This window comes from Eriocheir sinensis, chromosome 39, assembly GCF_024679095.1.
Source record: "Eriocheir sinensis breed Jianghai 21 chromosome 39, ASM2467909v1, whole genome shotgun sequence".
Taxonomy (NCBI): domain Eukaryota; kingdom Metazoa; phylum Arthropoda; class Malacostraca; order Decapoda; family Varunidae; genus Eriocheir; species Eriocheir sinensis.
Window position 1 is genome coordinate 15,752,938 of NC_066547.1, and position 27,243 is coordinate 15,780,180.

A 27,243-nucleotide genomic window follows, 5' to 3' on the forward strand; every position below is an offset into this window, starting at 1 on the left:
CTCTCTCTCTCTCTCTCTCTCTCTCTCTCTCTCTCTCTCTCTCTCTCTCTCTCTCCATGGGTATTTACTTACATTTCAATAATATTAAGAGCTATAAAATTAGTCTGACCTGAGATACCTTAATAATGAACCATATACAGACCTGCCTAGCATTCTCAGTTGTGTAGGATAATATAACAAGTCCGTCAATGTGCGTAGAGAATGTTCAGAGCGGCGGACACTTGTACAAAGCTCACACAGGCGGGAAACACACGGTAAGGTTCATGGCCCGTATTCTCAGACGCTTTCGGCTCTCAACAACTATTTCCCAAGATCACAAAAGAGATTGGTCGTGTTCTCATGAGTCTTCTTCAGTTCACGGTGCAGAGAGGCCTTGGCAAACTATCACTAGGCTCATCAAACTACCCATGGAACTACCCACAATCTCTACTACATCCTTATCAAGTGTGGGTGTGTAAGCCCCGAACAAAATCCCTACCAAAGCCTTATCAAGTGTGGGTGTGTAAGCCCCGAACACAATCCCTACCAAAGCCTTATCATGTGTGGGTGTGTAAGCCCCGAACACAATCCCTACCAAAGCCTTATCATGTGTGGGTGTGTAAGCCCCAAGATGTCTGAGAATATGGGCCTTTGATGTACTCTTCTACTGCGTCGCTTCGAGGCTAAATTCTTAACCCCGCTCGCCCGCTCGTAGTCGCAAACACGCAAATTTGTCGCCTTAATACAGCACGGCAGGCGTTCTTAATGGGTATACAAACGACAAGTAAAGTATCGAACACCCTTGGGTCGACTGGAAAGACTGAGCGACATCTATAGACATGGCGTTGTGTTGGTTAGGCTGGTACCAGTTGGTAGACTCCATCCAACAGCACCCACCTAACCAACACAACACCATGTCTATAGATTTCGCTCAAGGTCTTTTCAGTCGGCCCATGGGTGTTTGATACCTTTATAAGCCGACTGTATCTCTGTAACACTCTTTGAAACTCCCGGCTATCTCTCGCGACTTCTCTAAACTGCATGGCGAGACCGTTCTTATATATAATACTCCGTAAATAACTTTGATTTAACTAAGCTCTTTAGCCATATACACTTACATACCTAAATAATATATACTGCTTCATTAACGTTCTCTCAGTGTAACGGTAACCTCATATATATTCCTATACTTTAGTTCTTCGCTTATGCTCTCACGCACACTTGTAAAAATACTATTCGTTAATATTATATCGCATTTTCTGACTGGTTTAATCAACGGCATGAAGTCATCTGTTAAACTCATGTTATTCACTATGTCTTCCTCCGGGCTTCCTACTTTTTGTCTTCGTCTATGAAACCAAAACCCTACCCATTTACCATTCTTGCTTCAGCCTTCGATGTAATATGTGACTTTTGTCTTCCTATAAGTCACGAACATCACTTCAAATAATCCCTTCAGTATATACACACATTGAAATACACTGCCACGTAACCCAACATTTTTTCACCTGATCACTTCAGTATTCTCACCTTGAAAACATGACACATAACCCTATTTTTTTCACCTCCTCACGAAAGTATAAACACACATTGATATACACTGCCACATAACCCTATTTTTGACAGCTTATCACGTCAGTAAACATACATTGAAACACACTGACATATAACCCTATTTTTAACAGCTTATCACGTCAGTAAACACACATTGAAACACACTGACACATAACCTTATTTTTGACAGCTTATCACGTCAGTAAACATACATTGAAACACACTGACATATAACCCTATTTTTGACAGCTTATCACGTCAGTAAACATACATTGAAACACACTGCCACATAACCCTATTTTTAGCAGCTTATCACGTCAGTAAACACACATTGAAACACACTGACACATAACCTTATTTTTAGCAGCTTATCACGTCAGTAAACACACATTAAAACACACTGACACATAACCTTATTTTTAACAGCTAATCACGTCAGTAAACACACATTGAAACACACTGACACATAACCCTATTTTTAAGAGCTTATCACGTCAGTAAACACACATTGAAACACACTGACACATAACCCTATTTTTAACAGCTTATCACGTCAGTAAACACACATTGAAACACACTGACACATAACCCTATTTTTAACAGCTTATCACGTCAGTAAACACACATTGAAACACACTGACACATAACCCTATTTTTAACAGCTTATCACGTCAGTAAACACACATTGAGACACACTGACACATAACCCTATTTTAACAGCTTATCACGTCAGTAAACACACATTGAAACACACTGACACATAACCCTATTTTTAACAGCTTATCACGTCAGTAAACACACATTGAAACACACTGCCACATAACCCTATTTTTAACAGCTTATCACGTCAGTAAACACACATTGAAACACACTGACACATAACCCTATTTTTAACAGCTTATCACGTCAGTAAACACACATTGATATACACTGCCACATAACCCTATTTTTAGCAGCTTATCACGTCAGTAAACACACATTGATATACACTGCCACATAACCCTATTTTTGACAGCTTATCACGTCAGTAAACACACATTGATATACACTGCCACATAACCCTATTTTTGACAGCTTATCACGTCAGTAAACACACATTGATATACACTGCCACATAACCCTATTTTTGACAGCTTATCACGTCAGTAAACACACATTGATATACACTGACACATAACCCTATTTTTAACAGCTTATCACGTCAGTAAACACACATTGAAACACACTGACACATAACCCTATTTTTAACAGCTTATCACGTCAGTAAACACACATTGAAACACACTGACACATAACCTTATTTTTAACAGCTTATCACGTCAGTAAACACACATTGAAACACACTGACACATAACCTTATTTTTAACAGCTTATCACGTCAGTATAAACACACTAACACATAACCAGAGATTTTTTTCAGCGTCCCTCATCATCGCATCGGATTTCCTTCACTTTCAGATTTTCTTTTATCTTTATTAGTTTTATCTTTTATCGTCCCTGTGTCTGTTTGTGTCCGCTGTGATACTGGTTTCCATATTTATTCTTTTTCCTCTACCTCTCTTCCTTCCGCGAGGCAACACGTTATAACACACTCATGCACACACACACACACACACACACACACACACTCTCTCTCTCTCTCTCTCTCTCTCAACTCCATTACATTTTCACACTCGCCCATCATGCAAACCGACACTCGCTGACTGCCGCTCACCCAACACACTAATGGGATGCAGCGATTCCCTCACACACAAACGTTTAATACAATACTGCACAAAACCTAGACCGACTCTTTTGCAACTGGCCAAAACGAAACACTGGGAACTTTCACATTACCGTAGCACGTATTCCACACAGTCTATTCTCCCTTTTGACTCTGGTAACGTGAGACTTCGTACGTGAGATTCGATATGAACAAACTCGTAGGACATATTTAACAGACAGACCCTGACAGTACCATAGCACTTATTCCAAACAGTCTGTATTCATTTTTAATCCTGGTAACGTAAGACTCCGTGCGTGAGACTTGATATAATGCTGACATCTCTGTACCCACCACTTGTGACTCTGAAACCTGATGCATTGCCCTGAATACCTTTAGATACCAACCCAATTCTGCTCACAGCTCTATACCTACTACTACTGACTCAGAAACCTGATGTACCAGATTGAATACCTTTTGATACCAACCCAATCCTGCTGACAACTCTATACCCACTACTGCTGACTCTGATATCCCGGAACCTCTACTGTGATCTGCTGACTCCCACCCGCTCCTGCTCACCCTGACGTCTGATAACACTGCTGACGCTTCCTTTCTGCTTACTCTCATACCTGATAACATGGGCAACTCATAACACATAACACTAACACTATACCCGCTGACACCTTACTGACACACTCACACTCTTAACACACGGCTTTAAAGTTTACAGCCATGTGACGTCTGCTTAGATAAGTTTCATCGATGCTTTTTACTATTTTAAGTTTATAATTACATTCTGCATAAAAAGTTCACCGCTTGTCTTTTGTGTATTGAGTTCTCAGTTATCATTTACGTATTTCTTCGATGGTTTGTTCATTTTTAGTTGATTTTTTATATTTTTAGTTGCAGGCTAATATTTTTTGTTCTCCACTTCCCTGCCATAGAGAATATAACTCCTTTTGTCTGCCAGATGCTAATAATTCTTTAACCCGCAGTCTCATCTCAAAGGTATTTAACTTGTGTTATATTTGTATTCATTTACGTGCCGCCTAACCCCGTTCTTCATCCCAGTTTTAATCAGCGTTTCTCTGCATCTTTTTAGTTGCATACTTTGAATATTAATCCCGCTGCCCATGTTTAGTTGTCTTGCTAACACACGCTGCTTGAGAGTAATTTCTAGCACCTCAGAGCACTACACATGTTGATTTTCTTACAGCGACCTGGTTTTGGATATGAGTCACCACCTTCTCACATTTATATATGTAAATGCTGTCTTTATTTCCCCCATTTGTTTTTTGCCCTTGAGCTGGTGCCTTTACCGTAAAAAAATACCAAACAGCGGGAGACCCACAGCTCTTAGTACTGTCAAGGGACTTACGAAGGATCCCGAGGCAAGGCTTCAATCAAAACTGGGTCGCTTTAGGAAAGGTTTGAGGAGCAATGTCTTAGATAATAACACCGAACAGTGCTTTTGGGTGCTATATGGAATGTGTTATGTGTTTAGGTCCTCCTTTCAGCATTCATTCCTTACTTCCCGTCTTGCACCTTGTCACGCTCCTGCTGCCACTGCTCCAGATGTCAGCATGACCTCCTTCCCTTTTACCTCCACAGCCAGAAGTTAGTAAAGTCATCCGTTTCCCTTAGCTTACTACCCCTAGATACACCCATCTATGTCCTTCCCTTCTGCCCTCACCGCCCTGCTTTCCCCATAGCCAGAAGTTAGCATGGTCACCCCTTCCCATCTTTTTATCTTAATACCCTAAAGTTACACCCATCTCTGTCCTCCCCCTCGACCCTCAGCGCTTCCCCTCACAGCCAGAAGTTAGCAGAGTCACTTCCCCTGTTTACCTTATCACCCTCAGTCAAGGCCTTTACTATACCCTCAGAGTTTAGTATTGTTAGACCCTTCCCTTTAGACCCCTCCCGTTCCTCCACCTCCCTTTTATCCATTCCCTTTCCCCTTTCTTCCTCTTTCCTTTCCTCAACGTAGAGTCAGCCACCACACTACCAAAGGATTACCAGCAGTATTAGATGCCTCTCACACGTTGCAAATATATTCTTTCCTTTCTCCTTTCCTTGTGTCCTTTTTACATTCCGTTTCCTCCCGTCCCTCCCTTCTTTCCTCCTTGCATCTTCTACGCCCACCCCTTCCCTGCCCTATAATACTAAGTCCCCCAAAGAGTAACCTAACATCTCTCTCCTGCAGGTGGAATAAATCTGCTTGGCGTCTTCATAGTCTCAGCACCTAAGTAATGCCTGAACTATTTTGTTACTTGCAGCTCGTGACTGACTGGACAAAATGCTTGATCAGGTCTAATTCCCAAATGGATTGTAAGCACCACGCTCCCCACAGACGGGTATGGCTAGCCCGACCCTTTGTCCGTTATCCGTGATCAGCGCTGCATCAGAATCCGTCAGAGAAAACTCGGACGTGTAGGAAGAGGCAAAGAAACAGCTGTTGATCCTATAAAATTGACCATAGCTGAGGCAGTAATTGGCACACGTCTCATCCCTTTAGTATCACCCTGCCTTGAAAGTCCAGCAAAATAAGCTTAAAAAACATATCTGATGCACTCTAAGGAACACTGCACTGTATTTTCTCCTGCCTACGACTTGAACTTTCAAAGAGGAGAGTACCAAGACACCTCTCCACCCGAAATTAACCTCTCCTCTGTCCTCTCGCTCATTTTTCTTTTGTCAGAGCAGCGTCTATCGGGCTTTTTTGTTTTTGTTTTTTGTTTCCTGCCTTTAAGCTGCTTCCCTTGATGTAAAAAGAACCCTACAAAATATGGATGCAGAGTGGAGCACGGATCACGGAAGCACGGACACACGGATAGCCACCTGGCCTTGTAATCAACAACATTATGCGTCAGCCTCAAAGAAACTCGATATTAATATGTGAGTGGCCGCCCGTCCGTGGGAAGCCAATAAGACGTTATCCGATGTAATTTTGGAGCCTTTTATTCTGACATTATTGAGACCATTAGATCAATTTTCTCCGGTATAAAAACAGTCTTGTCAGTGGAAAGTTTGTGGACAGAGGGAAAGAGAGGCAACGGCTGCCATCCAAGACATTTTTTTTCCCGACTCTGACTTGCGAAGTGGGTTTGGTCTGATGTTAGAATACTTCATCCTGCCCGCTTGAGTCACTCTCTCTTAGTTAGTGGAGGGAGGGGACAACGGCTGAAGATCTATAGTAGCGTTTAAGAGTACTATTTAGTAGTTTTGGGCAAGTAAAGGGAACAGACAAAGGCTGAAAATAATATAGTGCCTGACGTTTAGGAGTATGACGTGGATTTAGGCAAGACAGATCATGAGTAAAATCGATAACAGATTGATAACCTAAATATTATAGCAACGTTTAAGAGCATTAGGTGGATTTAAAAAGGCAGATCATGAGTAAAACTGATAGCAGATTGATAACATAAATAAGAGATTGCCGACTTAGGAACAGCAGAGGTCAGGGCAGGCAGCGGGCCAGGTGGAGGAATTTGGGGGCCAGATAATGCATAAAATCGATAACAGACTGACCTAAATAACAGACTGCCGACCCGGGAATGGCAGAGGTGAGGGCAGGCAGAGGACCAGGTGGAGGTTTGGGGGGTCAGATAATGCATAAAACTGATAACAGATTGATAACCTAAATAACAGACTGCCGACCCAGGAAGCATAGAGATCAGGGCAGGCAGAGGACAGAGGACAGAGCCAAAGCCGGGGACGGATGAAGTACACTAATATCAGACAGAGAAAGATGGCGGACACTGAAAAAGACCTTTGTGCTGCAGTAAACTAATAATGGGTGATGATAATGATGATAATGATGATGATTAAATGGTCTAGCCGCAGCCCGGAGGAGCGGAGACCAGACTCAGTGCAATACTCGCTGAGCCGCTAGCTGCTGACTCTTAGCGTGGTAGTGGCTGGCACTAACTCACTAACACCTCCAGGCAGCACTCTCCACCGCCTCCACGACTACCACCACCACGCCGCGCACAAGGTTCGAGGACGAGGAGGACAGCAAGGACCTGGTGCCCAAGTTGGATCACCGGCCGTCCTCGAGGGTGCGGTCACACGCCTACTCCCGAGTGGAGGACCTAAAGGGTGAGAGTGAGGCGGACAAACGTCTCGCCCAACTGGAGCGTCGTTATCCCAAGCTTTCTGAACCACAGATGCTCCAGGACCACGTCGAAAACATGCGATTCCGCCTCAAGTCGCTCGCCCACTCCCTGGACCCCACCGGACCCGTGCCTGAGATCGTCATCCCCGAGCGATCCACCACCACCAAGAAGTGAGTGCAGAGATGAGACACACACGAGACTCCCTTTACTATGTTATGACACACCAACCCCCAAACAGTACTGACTAAAGATTTCTACCCACATTAACCCCACTCCCTCCTCCGTGCCCATGATCGCCTCCAAGCAACCCACAACCCACGAGAATTGAGTTTATATACAGGATACACACGCGACTCTCTTCTTTATAGAACTGCACACAAACTCCGAATGGCACTTAAAGAGTATTCTATTAGGCAAGGTAATGGAGGGGAAGGACGGGAAGGGAAAACAACAACCATCTGAATATTAAAAAAAAATCATTCTTCGCAGGTCGACCGCCGTTGCCCTGCCCGAGGAAAAGAAGTCATACTCCTCCTCTGGTGAGACAATCCAGCCTGTTCTTGTCCCTCAGTCAACCCTGCCTCTAAGTCTATCTCAGTTCAATATATTTGGTCAGCTTTAATTTTTTTCACATATTCCATTACCTCTCTCCTTCATAGATGCATATACTTATTTGTCTTGGCTTAAGTATCTGTAATCACTAGTGGGATGCTGCATTCAAGTCCTTTTTTTCATCCCATTTGAGTCTAGAGTCACAAGCTTTGCAAATCTTATCAACAATTGTTTACTTCGTGTGACCAATGTTTCCTGTGATATATTTATCTTTTTGTCCAATCAGGAATCCTCGACTGCCACAACAAGTACAAGACACTATTTTACATGATTTATACATTAATATTCTTTTACAGGCATGAACTCATTTATTACTTGATATTAAATGAAAGAACTCTGGAATTTATTTGTTAATGATTTCCATAATGACAAGGTAATTAACTGATCAGTCAAAGAGTTACTTAATAATAAAATGAGAGAAAAAACGCACATACTTTCAACGTTTGTCAATAATAAATCAGCACGTAAATAAGAGATCCATAAAAATATTCTTTTACTCATTTTAATGCTATTGTGTCTAATGTAAATAATTTCATGTTAATCCCCTTACCTTTATGCCATTTTCTCTACACCCTACACCTTATGCCCTCCCTGACCCCCTGACTGAGCGACTGTGTGTGTGTGCGTGTGTGCGAGCGAGTGAGTGGTGTGGCTGAGTGTGAGTGCTACGTGGTGGCGTGGCGTGGCGTGGCGTGGCGTGGCGTGTGTTGGGGCGAGTAATAACCCCCGAGGCTGCAGGGCCGAAGCATCTGGCCTGCGTCGATTATGCTGGCGGCCAACCGAGGTGGAAGCGCCGCGCGATGGCTCGTTACCCGCCGGAAGACCACGAACACTTGGTGGCTCTGTGCAGGGCGGATCACGCGGAGACCGAGAGAGACCCCGGTAGGTCCCTGTTCCTCCTCTGTCACTCCTTCCTTGCTCTGTCTATATCTCTTCCTCCGTCACACTCAGTCACACTCATTCATACACACGGGATACACACACGTGGTGCTCTGTTCCAGTTAGTCTCAACAACAAGCCAAGACATCTATTAGATTTAAGCTTTCCCAGCATCAGCGATGGGATTAAACCTTTCCCAGCATCCACCGATAAGATTTAACATTTCCCAGCATCCACCGATGAGATACAACCTTTCCCAGCATCCACCGATGAGATTTAACCTTTCCCAGCATCCACCGAATGAGCTCTAACCTTTCCCAGCAATACTGATGAGATTAAGCCTTTCCCAGCATCCACCGATGGAATTTACCATTTCCCAGCATCCACCGAATGAAATTTAACCTTTCCCAGCATCCTATTTACATTATTCGATATAAATATTAGGCCCTGCTCACGGCAACACAGCAATCACTAGCAAGATTTAACCTTTAAGCTTCTCCAGCAACGTCATTAAGATTTAACCTTGTCCAACATCCAACAACCACATACAGCCTGGGAGGACGAGGGCCGTGGCCTTGTTTGTGTGCTGACGAGTGACATACATTTAATGGGCAAGTTGGAGCGGCGTATTAGCCAGTGTTAACTGAGCAGAGTATATACACGTAAACACAAATGTTATCGTAAATGTTTGTTCCTCACATGCACACACAACTCGCACATACACACGCACGCAACTGTACCAGATTGGAGTCGATCACTTCAAGACTCACTTTAATAATCACTTAATTATACTTTTCGTCCTTCGTTTTTACGAGGTGAAAAACGTCACATTATAAATCAGTTCATTACAAATTTTTAATCCACTCACTATCATTTCTACTTATTTTTAGCTCAATATTCCCCGCTCATAAGCAATATTAACAAACAATGGTCCATTTCTTGACAAGCCCAGTACAGATGGGTGACTTCGCACACACAAAGCCTCAGAGCCGTCGCTATAACCCTCAGAGCTCCTACACAGACGAGGAGAGGCATCAGCGAGGGCTCTCAGGCGCTCAGAAACACTCACACACACTCACACTCCCTGACAGGCCTTGTACTCGCTAAGCGCTGCCCCGCTGCTTCCCGTCACTGGCGGTGTGTGGCAGACGCTGTGCACGCGCGGGAAGCTGCCAAAGCATTATTAACGTGGACTGACACCTCTTTTATGATTTACCGCTTGACTCCATTTGCTTCAACACTGAGCGAGGGGAGCATATTTGGAGAGAGAGAGAGAGAGAGAGAGAGAGAGAGAGAGAGAGAGAGAGAGAGAGAGAGAGAGAGAGAGAGAGAGAGAGTGAGTGTGTGTGTGTGTGTGTGTGTGTGTGTGTGTGTGTGTGTGTGTGTGTGTGTGTGTGTGTGTGTGTGTGTGTGTGTGTGTGTGTGTGTGTGTGTGTTTGGTTTGGGCGTAAAAATGTGGGTGAATGCGAGCGCAGCAAATGAACACTGCAACCTTAATTAAAGCTCTGCCCCTGACTGTTTGCATTCATGAGGGAGAGATCTAATAAAAAGAGTGTGTGTGTGTGTATGTGTGTGGATATATGTGTAGTGTAGTGTAGTGTGTGTGTGTGTGTGTGTGTGTGTGTGTGTGTGTGTGTGTGTGTGTGTGTGTGTGTGTGTGTGTGTGTGTGTGTGTGTGTGTGTGAGATTTATTCTATGTACTTTTTTTGTGTGTGTGTGATTTATTTTATGTACTTTTTTTGTGTGTGTATGTATCTGTATGTGTTTGTGTGTTTGTGTGTGTGTGTGTGTGTGTGTGTGTGTGTGTGTGTGTGTGTGTGTGTGTGTGTGTGTGTGTGTGTGTGTGTGTGTGTGTAAGTGGCCTGCCCCAGAGCTGTTCTTGACCAGCCTCACTCACTCCCTCCAGCCACCTTAAAGTTGATGTGGGATACAACAACACCACTTCCACCACCACCTCCACCTCTACCACCACCACCACCACCCTCAGCTACCAGCCTCCTCACACTTCCATGGCCTGCCCCGCCGACCCTCCCTCTCCCCCACGCCCTGCCCTGCCTCACAACCCTTCCTCTCCACCCTCCTTTTTTCCTCCTCCATTACACTGCTTGCAATAACAATAATAATGATGATGGCCCTTCATTTCCATCCTCTTCTCCTTCTACTCCCTCATAATATACTGCTTGGAATAGTGATGATGATGATGATGATGTTTTTCTTGACTGAGCTGCCTTAGAAGTATATTATTTCAACCCTCTCTTCATTTTCCTTCTTCCTAACACATTACTTGGGATGATAATAATAACTGTCTCCCTTGTCCCTTCCTTCCTTCCATAATCCCTTGTCTTCTACTCCTTCTACCACACATAATAATGGTAATAGTAGTGACATTGATACTGAAGTCCCCTGATGTCTTGGCCCATGTCCTCTCTCCTCTCTTCCTCGCTTCCTTTCCCTTCTCCTTCTCCCTGACACACTCTCTAACGTGCCCTGATATCTTGCCCTAGGCCATCTTTCTCCTGCCCCACTCTCCCTTTCCTTATTCTTCTCCCTTACACCCCCTATGCACGTGTCCTGAGGTTGATGGCACCTTACATCTCGCCCATGTCCCGCCTCCACCTCTCCCTCGCTCCCTTCCCTTATCCTACTCCCTGACACACCAACGTCTGTGCTCTGGGGCTGGCTGGCGGGTGGGTGCACGGCTGCCACCAGGAACAGCTCTGACTGACCACCCTGACCTAAGTTTATTTTGTTCTCTCTCACTCTCTCTTGTTATCTCCTTCCACTCTCCCCCATCAGCGTCTTTTTTAACGTTAAAGCGACTAATTCTCCTCCAGTTTCAACCCTTAATGAGAGACTAACTTGGCACTTGGTTGGTTAATCGTGCGGCACAGACAAGCACTGCACGGCACGATTCCGCTTGTCTTGTCTCCAGTCGAAGTTGTAACCCTGTCTCACTAACTTCAGCCTTCGCCCTGCAGGGCGCCGCGTCAACCAGAAACAATTAACGGTCGACTAACCGGATTGCTGATGTTGATGGTAGAGACAAGTATTGCACTGCACGTTCTCTCCCTCCCTCTCCCTCTACTTCTAGTAAGCTTGTACGGAACGGCCGTTTGTAACCTCCTTCACTAAACTAAGACTCAACTTTCTGCCCCGGCGCGTAAACCACAAGGCATCAGTATTAACAACCGAGATCTTCCTTCCCTTACGTACTGCTTCTCACGTCTCCTCTCCTGGTCTTCAGATGTTTTTAATCTCCTTCGCTAAACTAAGCCTCAACACTCTGCCATGGCGCGTAAACCACAAGAAATCAATATTAACAACCGAGATACTTCTACTTTTGAATACTACTTCTCACGTCTCCTCTCCCTCTCGCTCTCTCCCTTTTTAAAGCTTGTCTCCCGCCACTCCTTCACTAAACTAAGCCTCAATACTCTGCCTCGGCGCGTAAATCACCAGGAATCAGTATTAACAACCGAGATCTTCCTTCCCTTACGTACTACTGCTCACACCTCCTCTCTCTCCATTTTTAAAGCTTGTCTCCAGCTAAACTTATGACAAATCTCTGCCCAGCGCCTAAATCTTAAACATTAACCAACGAGAGCTTCCTTCAGCTCTGCTCTACGCGCCCTCTCTCAATATCTCGACTTCAGCCGCCGCTCGCCTTTCCTTACTAACTTCGGCTTCAGCTCGGAGCGCAAACACAGTCAATGAAGCGCCTCCCTCTGAACCTGTCTTACGTGACCTCTCCCAGCGAAGGGACCGACAGCTAAATAAAGGCACTCTTTAACATCACTAAACTAATAAATAATAATAAATAAACAAATGGATAAATAAATGGATAAATAAAATGCGTTAACGCATGAATTACGAACGTAATAATGGGAAAAACGAAAACATCCCCGTTTATTAAATATCATGAGGCGCTGGTAGCTTGTTCCAGTAATTACATAAAAAAAAAAATGGTTATATAAATAAATAAAAATAAATAAATAAATAAATAAACAAATAAATAATACCCTTGAACAAATGAATAGCGAATGTCATCTAAACAAGTAAAGCCACGAGAGCTTCTCCCCTTCTAAAGCATCAAGTCTCCCCAACCCCAAGCAAGGAAGGGACTCAGTGTGCCTGAAATAAATAAATAACTGCCGCTCGCCGCCGCCGCCGCCGCCGAGAACACGGTAACAGTACAGTGGCAGGCGTGAAGTGCAGTGATGCGAGTAACATTAACAACCAAAGATTAGTAAGACCCAAAACAAACACAAGCACTGGCATCTATATTTGCTCTGCCTCTAAACACATAAAATGATCACCGACACACCCACACATAAGAAACAGAACAGACCCGAGGAGGAGGAGGAGGAGGAGGGAGAGCAACAAGGTATCAACACAGGTAGCAATGGTGGAGTACAGTGGTCCAGTCCAGGTACAGTAGTGGTACATCTTATTCCATGAACATAAGCTCGCTCCCCCTTTTCTCTCCCCTCATTGACTCCCCTCCTCCTGCAACACACACACACACACACACACACACACACACACACACACACACACACACACACACACACACACACACACACTCGCCGGTCCCCACCTCACCACGCACCACGCACAGTGTCAGTGACTCAGAGTGAGAGAGCAAGCAGCGTACACACGTGCCCAAACCAGCTGTGACTGACTCGCGACTCTCAGCCCCCCCAACACAACCACTGTATGAGCCCCACACGAGTGCCAGAGAGAGACCAACCCAACGGGACTATTTGACAGCTATGGAGTTCTCGGAGCTGCCCAAGCTGGCCTCCCGCAGACAGCGTTACTACCCCGAGGATGATCACATGAAGGACAACCTTAGGATCCAGTGCCTCAGCCACTACAAGACAACCCGCACCGCTGCTGGTAAGTCTCAAGCCTCCCTCTCCACTGGGACACCATAGGAAACGGAGCCTGCAGGGAAGCATACACACTCCCTATATATAGACACACAGCTCTTGTTCTTATGTAATATAGTCCCGAGTATTGCCCCTGTCATTAGGTTCTCCACGAAAGCTTCCGTGCCATAATGAAAAATATATATATATTTACAATCAGTAAAACCAAGGTATTTCCCCGCAAGTTAGCATCAACAAGTATATGGAGGCACATTTCCCAGAAGCCTTGAAGCAGGAGCGGCAGCAACGAGCAGATAACGCGTGTGTGTGGGCCGCGGGCGACGAGGCCAAAAGAACACGGTGACGCGTTCACTGGCGGCTCAGGGCCAGGCCGAGCGAGGCCAGGGGGGAGCACACGTGCCCGCCCGCCGCCCCTCCCTCGGGAACGCGGCAAACCCTCGTCGCAACAACACGATCGCTAAACAGACGCAAGGTTCCTTAAGTCCTTCACTAATCCTGCACGAGATCGAGAACAGCGACGCCTCCACTCCTTTCTTCCTTCCTTCTTTCCTTCCTTTCAGTCTTCGGTTATTATTTCTTTAAATTGCTTTGGTGCACTGCAAGCCAAACAAAGAAAAATTGACTCTTAAACCACTAATCCCTTGGCCGCCGCCGCCGCCGCCGCTGCGAGAGAAAAGTGCTGCATGGACTGACGCCGCTGTGCTAACGTGCCTTGTAACCACTCACCACCACCACCACCACCACCTCGGGGTGAGTCACCACTACCACCACCACCAGAAGGGTACTAACCAACACCAACAGCTTCACCACCACTGTCACAAGGATGTCACCACCAATACCACCACAAACTCCACCACCATCACCGCCAGAACACCATACCACTTACGACCACCAGCACCACCATCACCACCACTACTACCACTACTATCATCACACAAAATATGCACCACTACCAACATCTACCACCACCACCACCACCACAAAACTCAGTCACCATACTTCCACTTTACGTACATTTTAATCTTCTTTTCTCATAAAAATTGTATTATCACTTATAAAACCATAGACCAACATGTTATTATATTACAGTATATGTTTCAGGGAAAATACCACTGAAAGCATATTTTACCTCTTATTACATGAGAAGCTGTTATTGTCATTATTGTTACTGATGTTAATATTTAGGAGAGAAATTACTACTAACCAGCAACACACACACACACACACACACACACACACACACACACACACACACACACACACACACACACACACACACACACACACACACACACACACACACACACACACACACACACACACACACACACACAGAACGTAATTATATTCAACACAATTACTACTTCACTTTCTCGTTCCACGTTCCTCGTTCAGTCCCTTCGTTTTATTCTCCTTTTCGTTCTCTCCTTCTCCTCCTCCTCTTCCTCCTCCTCTTACAAAATAGGTTTCCCTTCACACAATATTGCCACACTCTCCCTTTGAAGAGGTCAGAGTCGCCCTTTGTGACGATCCAATATCTTTGTTTTTCCCCCGCTGTGAGGCCGCCTATGTGGCCCTTCTGTTTATGATGTTCCCTCACGCCACGACCGCAATAAGGGACGAGAAATGAAGGAAGGCCTGATGGAGTTCCATTTGTTCCCTGTCAGACTTTGTTTCATTTCTTCCTGCGATGTTAGAACACTGTCTCCAATGACCTCAATCAGTCTGGTTCTCTCTCCTTCGCTCCACTTTTCCTGCGATAATAGAACACTGTCTGCAGTGACCTCAATCAGTCTGGTTTTCTTTCTTTCGCTTCACTTCTTCCTTCGATATTAGGACAATGCCTGCAGTGGCCTTAATCAATTCACTCTTCTCTGTTTCCTTCTCTTAGTCACTTCGCTTCACTTGTTCCCTCGATATTAGAACACTGTCTGACCTCTATCAATCCGGTTCTCTTCTTCCCTGTTTCCTGTTCCTGTTCTACACACCAAGTACATACATAACACAGCACTTATCTATCGATATCTATAACTCATTTCAAGGTATGTGACTTCATTGTGACTATTAGGTTAGGCAACGTTTCTTTTCCTCTCATTATCAATATAAATGGAAAGGTATTGCATTACACTCTAATCGAACACATACACACACCTACCTAAACCCATATTTTACGCCTAAACACACCCACAGAGGCACACATACCCACCGAGTCAATAGCAACACGAAAAATATATAAAGAGATCAAATACACACACCAAGTTACTCATACACGTTACACCCACACCCACACTAACGCCCTCACCCAGCCCCACACCACACAATATTCACTGGTGTCTCGGGTCCTTCCAACTGCTCAGTGAAAGAAAAAGAGAAACTGATCTTGAAGGACCGCCTCTCCAACCGCATCCATCAGTTCTTCAACACGACCCTTGGAGCCGAGCAGTTCGACAAATACCTCAAGACGTACCGGGAGCCCGTGCCGATGCGGACCACCACCAGTAAGTAGCTCAACGTTACTACACACATATAAAGAATCGGACACTTGGGTTCTCTTTACGGTCTCATATTCGATTAGCAAACACAAGGCGTCTTCTTTTGAGGGCGTGAAAGGCCCCTCGGGTGAGTAGCAGCGGCTCCGCACTAAGCTTAAACTGCTGAAGCAAGGCTAAAGGTATTCTTCCATGCGTTGTCTTCACTCTTCTTGCTCTATTAACGTCTGACGCTCTCCTGCCCTCTGTTCACCTTCATTGCTGGCGGCCCTGAGCGGCTCGCTCCCAGCCTTCACCGAGGAGTCGGCTTCCTTAACCCAGCCATCGCGACGCAGCGCTGCCTAAATTAACGTCTTCAGGCTCTCTGCATAAGTAATAGCGGCCATCCATTTGTCCGGGAATCGCGCGCCACGGTTGCGTCTGCAGTCTTTAGTGTGTATTAAATATGTTTTGAGCTCAACTTCCTGAGCTTTTGAGGTCGGAATATACCATTATAAAGGGAAGACTTGCAATTACTGCCGTAGCCACAGCCGCGGCAGGGTCAGTGGACGCTTCTCAGTAACTTTTCGCATGTTGGATTTATCGGCGACACTGATACATTCGGGAACACGGATCGTGGACAAATGGATGGCCGTCCTTCCTCTCTTTCTCCTCAAGACCCGGAGGCGCCTCGAGGCCTCCGCTTCGGTCCATTTCCGAGCCCTTGCCTCTCACTGCCTTGACATGTTCGATTTGGCTTACTGGGGCTTGACTTCGCTCGCAAGGGCTCGGATCCGCTTTCTAGGAATCTGTTTTCTTTCTTATGACTCGGAAAACATCCTCACGGCGATGAAACCAGTGATCAGAGCATCCTTGAATTACTGACGTCTCTTAGCTGATTCTCTCTTTGTTCTGTTTCCTTCTCTTTCTCTCTCTGTTCCCCCGCCTCCTCCTCCTTCGGTGGAGCGAGGAGCTGCGTTACTCCATCGCAGGACACAGTAAGGACTACTCCTGTATTGTAGCGTCAATCTGGCCCTGTAGGCTGCCAAGCCGCAAGGGACAACGTAGTGCCTGTTTGCCGTAGTTTTTAGTTGAAATACTTTATTTACAATTACTCTAAATTTTCAGTAGATTTTTCAGAGTAGATTAGATGAAGGATATAGTTTTTTTATGGTAAAAATAGCCATTTTCATGGTTTAAAATGCATTTTGCTATTGGAGAATGGATATTGCAGACAGATGATCGGTTGACTTTCACTACAAAAATATGCACTGAAGTGACTTTAGTGGATCCAAAAACTCTGATTTGAGAGACGAGATTCACTGTCAATGACTGTTGTCACTGCTTCCTTTGGCTTCCTGTTGTGTGACATGCTTGGCACCGCTGAGACATGGTTTAAACGAGTGTCAGTGGGTGCATGCTTCGAGGCATTAAACTCTTGCGTCTAAGCCTAGGCAATACACCCCTTTTGACACTCAAACTCAGACTCCCGTAAATTTTTCTCCTACAGAAACGCAATTGAGAAGACGTAAGTAGAAACAGACCAGGGTCGGTGGGTGTGGGTGTGCATGGGTGGTGGTGATGGTGGTGATGGTGATGATGGTGATGATGGTCGCTTCGTCGTGGACAATGGTCAGTCTATCCCGTGGTGTTGGTTTAATGCACTCATTCTCATCCATCCCTTGTGTGCATGCTGACGTCCGTGCATGTAAGACTGTCTCTCTCACTCTCTTCGTCTCTGTCTATCTTTCTGCCATAAACACCTTGCACGATGCTCCTTTAAATGATCAAACGATGCCCGTGGTGTGTTCCTTCTTGCTCGTGTTCTGTCACCAGTCGAATGTTACTTACGTTTGTCACCTGTTTGCGTCACTCTCTTCCTATCGTCGACCTGGATGTTGCTGGTTGTTCAGTGTTCGTTGTTTTACTGTTTATAAGGTACAGATGATCGTGGTGTGTTCCTTCTTGCTCGTCGTGTGACAACTGCGTGTGTCATCCTCTTCCTTTCGTCGACTTGCCGCTGGTTGTTCCGTGGTCTCTCTTGACTGTTTGTGTGGTGTTCGTTCTCTGCGTTTAGCGAAATAACAAACATCGGCGTTCTTGCCATTGCTCCGCTTCGTTTTGTGTCTGTTTTACGTGACTTTCTCCTATACGTTGAGCGGGGTTATATATCGCTCGGAAAGGTCGTTGTCGTCATCGTCGCCTTCAGCGCTGCTTATTTAGCCTGAAAAATTCTATCAGGGGACGCGATGAAAACCTGTACGGCGTTTGTCTAGTTATTTTTAATTATTTATTTTCACCGTTGTTGCTGTTATTGTTGTCGTCGCTATTACTGTATTGTGCTCGCTCTTACTGTTGTCATGATCATTATTGCTTTTATAATATAGATAGAGGAACGTTGTGTTATCAGGTTATTAGTGAGCGAGCGAACACGTCTTGTTTGAAGAGGGATGGAGAGGGAAGCGATAACAGAGAAAGTGAATGGTGATAAGAAGGGGTGGTGGTGGTGGTGATAAGAGGTGCAGGTGGTGCTTATGAGGGTGAGGTACTGATGGTGATGGTGGTTATGGAAGTGTTGGAGGTGATAATCATGGTGGTGATGGTGGCAAGGGAAGAAAGAGAAAGAGAGAGGGGGAGAGAAAGAAGGAGAGGGAGGAAGAGAAGGACATTAAGGAGAAGGAAAGGAAGCATGGAGGAAGGGGTAGAGAAGAGAGGGAGAAAATAATGAAATATGGAGAGGATATTTTATAGGTCATAGGAACATAAGGAGGGAGGAATGGAGGGAAGGTGGCTGAGAATAAACACCTCCATCCCTCCTTTCCTCCCTCCCTCCCTTCCTCCTTCCCTTCCACTTGTCTCCAACAGACCTCCACCACCAAAACCACCGCGCCGCCGCCGTTCACACCACCCTCCTTCCCTTCCTTTCTCCCTCCCTCCCTCCCTCCCTCCTCGGCCAGTCCTCCTCACTCCCCAACTCAATCACTCCTTCTCTCCCATAGAGTGCGAGGCAGACCGCGGTGTGTTAGTGCAGTCACCTTTTTATTCGGGTTTCTAAGCAGACTTTTTAATCAGTGAGAGAAGAGTTACGCGTGGTGCCTCGACGGTGTAAGAGAGGACTATTTTGGCCGTAAACAATGATTTAATAGTTTATGAAAGAGGAAAAGGAACATGTAGTGCCTCGACGGTGTTAGAGAGGAATATTTCGTTCGCAAACAATGATTTAATAGTTTATGGAAGAGGAAAAGGAACATGTAGTGCCTCGACGGTGTTAGAGAGCAATATTTCGTTCGCAAACAATGATTTAATAGTTTATGGAAGAGGAAAAGGAACATGTAGTGCCTCGACGGTGTTAGAGAGGAGTATTTCGTTCGCAAACAATGATTTAATAGTTTATGGAAAAGGAAAAGTAACCCGTAGTGCCCGTAGAGGAATGTACTGGTTGCAAACGGTGTGTGATTTGGCATTTAGAAATCAGAAAATGTGTTCAGTTGTTCCATATAGCGTGTGAAACGGACCTTATCGTTTTTTGCAATACCTTCAAACTAAAAATTGTCTGGAAAAAGTTTACGAAAGAGAAGAAAATTACATGGCATTTAGAAATCAGAAAATGTGTTCAGTTGTTTCATGAATCGTGCGGAACAGATCTTAGCGCTTTTGGCAAGACTTTCTTTTTAAAAAGTGGAAAAAGGGACAGTTTGTTTAGAAAGTAGATAAAAAAGGTAGTCTGGCTTTAAATGTTCTATGACGCAAAAAATTATACTCTCTTTTTAGAGAAGGCGTCTGAGTAAGTAATGTTTAATGTTTAAAAGATACACAGAAGTAAAAAAAATATTAATCTGGAAAACACGGTGGCGATCAAATAATATAAACACATTCATAAAGTCTTCTGCAGGAATAAAAAAAAATTGTGCCCAGCTGAAAAGTATATATTTGTGACAAACTAAATAAAGACCGACAGAAAAAAACATACTTCTTTTACGTATCACACTAACGTCAAGAGGATATTAAAGCAAGCCTAGTAAAAAAATAGTGTTCAAATCCTTCTATACGGGTTTAGTGTTAAGATAATCTCTAGAAAACAAAACAAAGCAAAAAAATATAAGGGAAAGAACACGAACTTTATAATTTTAGTGTCAAGATAAGCTCTACAAACCCCAAAAATAAAAGAGAAAGAAAAAGGAGATAACAACATACCACATCATCGTCGAAAGAAATATTTATACACACTCAAAACTCTAAGAGGTTCAAATCTTCCGATAAGAGGATTCGATTGCTCTCCATGTCATCGGTTAGGCCTGAGAGGGAAGAGTGTAGGGAGCTGTCCTGCTCTGGTCTGGTGCAAAGTAAGTATGTCTTCAGTTCTGTCTATGTCTGCGAGATTGTCCATTCCTATTACTGTACCTCGGGCTTGTCCAGGGTCTGTTTTATTGTCTGTCTGTTTGTCTGTCTGTGTCTGCGAGATTGTCCATTCCTATTACTGTACCTCGGGCTTGTCCAGGGTCTGTTTTATTGTCTGTCTGTTTGTCTGTCTGTGCCTGCAAGATTGTCTGTTCCCATCAACTTGCTGCCTATGATTATCTAGGGTCTGTCCAGGGTATGTTTTTCTGTCTGTCTGTCTGCCAGTCGGGTTTTTTGTCGGTTTATGGGTTCGTTTTTCTTTCATTATTCACATTTCGCTTAATTTCGTGTCTGCAAGATTGTGTGCTCCCATCAACTTGCTACACCATGACTGTCTCGGGCATGTCCAGGGGTCCGTTTTCTTGTCTGTCTGTTTGTCGGAGTTTCTGTCGTTTTATGGGTTCATCTTTCTGTCTTTATGTGCATTTTGTTTTTGTCTCTGGTCTGCTTGTGGTTAATATCTTCTTTTTATTCTGTTCCTCGTATTTACGGAAACTGACTTTTTTTTCGGTAAAGTCATCGGCGCTCCGTGAAATATTAAGTTACTGCACGCCAGAGGTACGCGACAGTGTGAGGTTGATATATTGTAACTCTTATCGGTCTTCCAAGCGCATGATTCACGATTTTTCTTTTTGCTTCTTTTCTTTAATTTACTTCTCTCAGCAAACACAATCACACACGAGAAAATTAGCATAGAAAGAGACCCACAATCTCGCTATATCGTCCCTCCCTTCCTCCCTCCCCTTCGCTTGCATCTGGCTCGGTTTCCCTTCCCATCCCCTCCCTTCCCTTCTCTTGCCTTCCCTTCCCGTCCCTTCGCTTGCCTTTCCTTCCATTGCCTTCCCTTGCATTCTCTCCCCTTTTCTTTCCTTTCCGTCCTTTTCCTTCCCTTCCCACCCCTTGTCTTCCTTTTCCTTCCCTTCCCATGCCCTCCCTTCCCTCCCCTTCCCCTCCTATCTCTTCCGCTGCCACCTCTTCCCTTTCCTTCCCTTCCCTTCCATTCCCCGCTCGCCTACCCGCCCGCCTCGACCCGCATCGTCAACCCCGGCTTGGCCCACACCGCTAGTTCGCCCCGCCCCGCCCCGCCCCGCCTTTTGCTGCAATCCGCGTGTTATCTGCTCGTTGCTGCTCCCGCTCCTCGCCCCGTCCCTCGCCTCCGCGGTAATAGAGGCAGGTGGACTCAGCATTAGACCTGTTTCACCTGTGTTCCCTCGCTATTCCATGATCAGGCAATGTTTCCTAACCCACACACTTTTATTTTTCCCGGAATAAGTAAGTTCTGAGACAAATGGGGACTTCTACGCTACTTCTAGGCAGAGGAAAATGCTATACCTCTCAGGCTCTCTTCCCGGAGTAAACAGAGCTGTGGTAACCTGTCATGCAGAGTAACAACATTGACTTCAAGATAAAAAAAAGAATAAAAGATTGGTTCAGGGAAAGTCTGGCAGGTACATCGCTCTCCTCCACCTCGATCCAGCTTTAGAAGTCCCCGTGTGAAGCATTCTTACCAGCATCCGTCTCAGAACGCTTTATTTTATCAGCTTTATTGTATTTTATTATTATTATTATTATTATTATTATTATTATTATTATTATTATTATTTCCGTTGTGTCTTTCTCCCACTCGCCATCCCGCCCCTTCCTCATTATATTTTCTCTTTATTTACTTGATATTTTACTATGTTAAGTGTGTGTTCCTTTTCTTTAAGCAGGCCTGGACCCTTTTCTCCTTTATTTACCTCAGTTTTCTCTCCCTTCACCAGAGAAAGCAAAGGTTGGCTCTTGGCTTCTTATCCCTGTGTTATTCATCCTTTATTTTGTTCCTCCTGCCTTCCAGATTACCCTAAGACTCGCTTGTATGACTCTACTGGATATGGTTAGTCGCCTTGGTTTGCTTTTTTGCTTTACCTTTGTTTGACGTAGACAGAGATTATGTTATTGTACCTTCGACCGAGATATTCCTCTGGTTTGACTTAGCTAGAAAGGAGATTGACGTGCCTTGTGTTTCTGTTCGAGTTTGATCAAATATTCTAGCGTTTACTTTATTTTCCTGTGTGACTCAGACGGAGATTATGTTACCAAAGCCACGACTGAAATATTATGTTGGTTTGACTTAACTGAGGAGATTGACGTGATTTGTTTTCTGTTTGAGTTAGCTTGAATATATTAGCGTTTATTGTTTTCCTGTTTGACTTAACTGAGAAGGAGATTGACGTGAGTTGTTTTCTGTTTGAGTTAGCTTGAATATATTAGCGTTTATTGTTTTCCTGTTTGACTTAACTGAGAAGGAGATTGACGTGAGTTGTTTTCTGTTTGAGTTAGCTTGAATATATTAGCGTTTATTGTTTTCCTGTTTGACTTAGCTGAAAAATTACTTTGACGGAGATGATTTGCTCTTTTTTTTTACCTGAAATATCTTTGAATTAGCTTTGATGAATAGAATTTAGCTTCGACTTTACTTTTCTGTTCCTGTCTTTGTTTGTCTTAGTTGACAGTCAGTCTTGACACAGCTTTTGTGTCCTTCTCTTTGATTTAAATTAGTTAAAAGAAACTTATTTGATCTGAAAAGTTATTTTGATATTTTTATTCTGTTTGCTTGACCTAGCTGAAAATTAGCCTTACTATTACCTTATTTTCTTCTTCCTTTAGTTGATACCTTTCCCCCGTGTTTCTCCTCCTGGCCTACTAAAACCCTTGCCATTTGTTAAGATTATTTCTCCCTCTCTCTATGTTAATTCTTTCAGTGCCTCTACATACTTGTTTGAACACTTAGGGTATAATCAGGACCTCTCAACAAAGATGCATTCATGTTTTCTTCCCTGGAAAATGATGATTGCTGTTTGCTTGAGTGAGGTCAAGCGTAAAGCCTTCCGATCTTAAAGAGCCAGCTCCACAGTGGCATTTTAAGCTCCCAAAACAAATTATACACTCTTATACACTCCACAAGTGAATCAGTGGTGCAATGGTTAGCGTTCTTAACTTTGAATCTGCGGGACTGGGTTCAAATCCCGGCCTGTGTAGTCCTTTCGGGATGGTCGATAAATGGGTACCTTGGAAAACCTGGGGAAGGTACACTGTGGGAACCCGGAGCTTACTAGCCAATCCTGTGGAACTGGCTCCCCAATTCTCTGTCTCAATGACGTTCGCTTCAGGAGTGATTAGCTTTATAGGCATTCCAGATATTTAGTTAGATAATAGATGACTTTACTTCCTTAGTCACTGTTTTATTTATGTATTGCAGTAGTTGTTATTCCATTATGTTGTGAAATTTCCTTTAGTGGGTGTATACGTGTGTTGCATTAGTATCAAAATCGATTTCCTGTTTTTTTTTCCATTTTCATTCCCTTTCCTTCATTACTTCCCCCCTTTCTCATTCCTTATTCCTTCTCTTTCATTCCCTTCCTTGCCTCTCATTCCCTCCCCTTCTTTCTCTCTTTAGCGCATCATCCCTTCCTTCCGTCTTTCTTACTTTCCATATTACCTCCTTCACAACCCTCCCTCTCTCGCTTCCTTCCTTTCTTCATTTTCTTCCTAGTCTCATTCCCTTATCTGCTATCATTCTTTTCCTCTCCTCCCCTTCCTTCCTTCCTTCTTTCTTTCTTCCCAAATCAACCTCACTCACCTTATCCATCCCCTCCCCCCTCGCTTTCTGCCCTCTCTCATTCCCTTCCTCCGTCGCTCATTCCCATGTCCTTGGTGTTTACAGATTACTGGAAGCCAAAACAATACATTCCTACAGAGCCTTTGTCGGGTCTGTACTAGCCAAAGGGTGTTCAACGCTATCTCTGCATCCCCCTGAACCACCATACCCAACCTAACCCAGTTGCTCGTCACGGCAGCCCATTACCTTAATATTACCTATAGCCCAACACACCACGACTAACCCTCAACGTGTAGGCTATAGCGTAATGTTATGGGCTACGTGGCTAGAGCATACTGTGGTTTTAGATGCTATGCCAAGGCTCCGGAACTTGCCATTACTTATAGCCCTACACAGCTTTGTTTAACCCTCAAATGTGTGGCTGTAATGTAATGGTGTGGGGCTAATGGTCTATAGCATCTTGTGGGCTAAAAAAAGGATGTGATTTTATGGCTGGATTTTCTCGTCATGTTGTCTTGTGTTGTCGTCTTTGTCGCTGTTGTTCTTGATGTTGTTGTTGTGATGATTAAATGTTTGCATGGGAGGAATGATTTGAGGGTATGTGTGTTTCTCGGGAGTTCTTTGTGTGTTGCATGTTGTCTAGGGTGTTGTGTGCTTGTGTGCGTGTGTGTTGTTTGTTGTTCAGTAGCTTTGTAGTTTCCTGGCTTGGGCTTGTGCTATCAACTGTTTGTATAATTGTGTGTTTCAAGTCTCTCGTCTCCTTCCTCCATCACACACACACACACACACACACACACACACACACACAGACCCCCCCCCCCCCCAACACACACACGAAGATCGCACCCCCCACCCCCTACCCCACAAACACGTACAGCATTTCTCTACCAAGCAATAAAAATAAAAATAAACCAATCAAATATAGCCCCTTAAAACAACACTTCCTAATCGTATAACATTTTACTCTGAGTGGCTCAAGTCAACAAAATCTGCTTACCCATACGAGGCAATACAATACACTTTATACACACTGGCTTGAGTAGATGAATTATAAGAACGAGATGGTATGAGAGAGACAGAGAAAGAGAGGGAGGAAAGTATGAAGGGTAAGGGGTAAGCGAAGGAATAGCCTGAGAAAGATTATAGGAAGAGAATGAGAAGAATTGGAGGTTGAAAGATCAATAAAGACAAAAAGGACGATGAAAGCAGAGAAGGAGAGGGACGAAAGGATGAAGGATAAGGGGGTAGGTAAAAGAAGAGCAAGAGAATGAGAATAGCAAGAGAATGAGAATAAGGAGAAGCTGAAAATTAGACAAAGGAGAAATAGGACGATGAAAACAGAGAAGGAGAACGAGGAAAGAATAAAGAGTGAGAGAGTAGGCTAATATATAACAAGAGAATTAAAGACAATGAAATGAAGGCTGAAAAATGAATAAAGGAGAAATGATGAAAATTGATGAGGACAAAGAGGAGTAGAGGGAGAATGAGAGGGGGGGAAAGGGACAGAGGGCGACAAGGGAAGGGGAGATGGTGGAAGTGGCCTTGTGTCGTCTCGTAATGTAATTGTACTTGGACTCGAGTGTAATAAAAATGTACTTGAACCAAAGCCTGATAAGAAAAACCTAATAAAGAGGATTGAGTGGAGCAGAAAGAGCAGGAAATGAGTGGTAGAAGAGGAAACATGGAAGGGCAAACAGTGTAGAGGAGGAGGAGGAGGAATGGCGCCGTTGATGAGAGGAAGGTGATGGGAGACGTGATCAGGCAGGTCGTGGGCGCCGGCAGTCTGTCTTGTCTGAGGCTGAGGCTGAGGAGGAGTAGAGGAGGAGGAGGAGGAGGAGAAAAAAGATGATGAAGAAGAGGAGGAGGAGGTCACCCTTCCGCGTTACTATGACAACCAAGAACTAGAATTAAAAAAAATCGTATGTATAGTAAGATGGAAGAGGGGAGGCAGAGCAGACAGGAGGAAAACATCAAGCTATTATTTATAACTTCCTCGTTTATAATACAGACTAAGGGCTGTATTTTAAGACACCATCGCTTCTCACATCAACTATTTCTAAAGGTCAAAGAGGGGATCAATCGGGTTTTCATGAGCGTTTTTTAAGGTTCATGGCACAGAAGAAGGGTCAAACTACCACCAGGGTCATAAAACTACCCCTGGAAAGGCCTACAGCTCCTACGAAAGCCATGTCAAATATGTGAACTTGGTCGACGAAATGTAAAATACGACCCTAAAACCGCTCCTTAGGTGTTTGTCTGGGAGTGAGGAGGGGAGGAGAGAGGAGTGAAGAAGAGGAAGAGAGAAACAGGAGGAAAGAAGTGAAAAGCAGACAAAAGAAGTTGGAGGGAGAGAGAATGGGATGGAGAGGAAGAGAGAGGAATAGAGGAGCAGGATGAAAAGGAGAGAGAGAAAGAGGAGAGGGGAATGACAAGCGGGAGAGAAATGAAAGAAAATGGAGGGAGAGAGGGGAGGGAGGGAGAGAGGAGGGAGAGGGGAGGGTACCGTCATTTAAAGAATCGACCTTGCTTGTGTGTGTGTGTGTGTGTGTGTGTGTGTGTGTGTGTGTATTATAATGCTTATGTGTACTTTTGAGCAACGCGAACACATATACCCCCCACGTACACACACACACACACACACACACACACATCAAATCTCACATACAAATTTTCAGACACACTTTTCCTACCCTGTTCTGTTTCTCTTCCTTTTTCTCCTCCCCTCCCCTTCTCCTCCTCCTCCTCCTCCTCTTATTTTCTGTCCCCTTTGCATGCCTCAACAAGCGTATCTAAGAAACAAACACACAAAAGAAAAACAAAATCACGTAAGTAACTAATTGGATCGCCAGCACTCACCCGACTGACACTATTTCATTAAGGAGAAACAAACACTAATGAACTAACACGCACACACCACCTGGCGGGGCACCACTCACCTAGCAGCCTCGCCAGGGAAGCAAATTACCCGCCTCTCTACGGGTATGTGAATGGTCCCTGTTGCCCCGAAAATAACGACGGGGTGTTCAGGAAAATACTC

The 27,243-nt window shown here is 44.5% G+C and overlaps 1 protein-coding gene across 30 annotated transcripts in view; it reads left to right on the forward strand.

The window, feature by feature from the left end:
• LOC127009077 (uncharacterized abhydrolase domain-containing protein DDB_G0269086-like) overlaps positions 1-27,243 on the forward strand; it is a 96,734-nt gene that overhangs the window by 47,847 nt on the left and 21,644 nt on the right. For 13 of the 30 annotated variants that reach the window (XM_050881841.1, XM_050881840.1, XM_050881844.1 and 10 more), the window contains 5 exons: positions 7,186-7,526; positions 7,846-7,895; positions 8,707-8,850; positions 16,097-16,237; positions 24,312-24,356. In XM_050881841.1, coding sequence (XP_050737798.1) covers positions 7,186-7,526; positions 7,846-7,895; positions 8,707-8,850; positions 16,097-16,237; positions 24,312-24,356 — 721 coding nt within the window. Of the gene's footprint in view, positions 1-7,185; positions 7,527-7,845; positions 7,896-8,706; positions 8,851-13,617; positions 13,747-16,096; positions 16,238-17,717; positions 17,736-22,442; positions 22,482-24,311; positions 24,357-27,243 lie in introns of all 30 variants that reach the window. The other 17 variants (XM_050881812.1, XM_050881819.1, XM_050881824.1 and 14 more) reach the window with 7 other exon arrangements.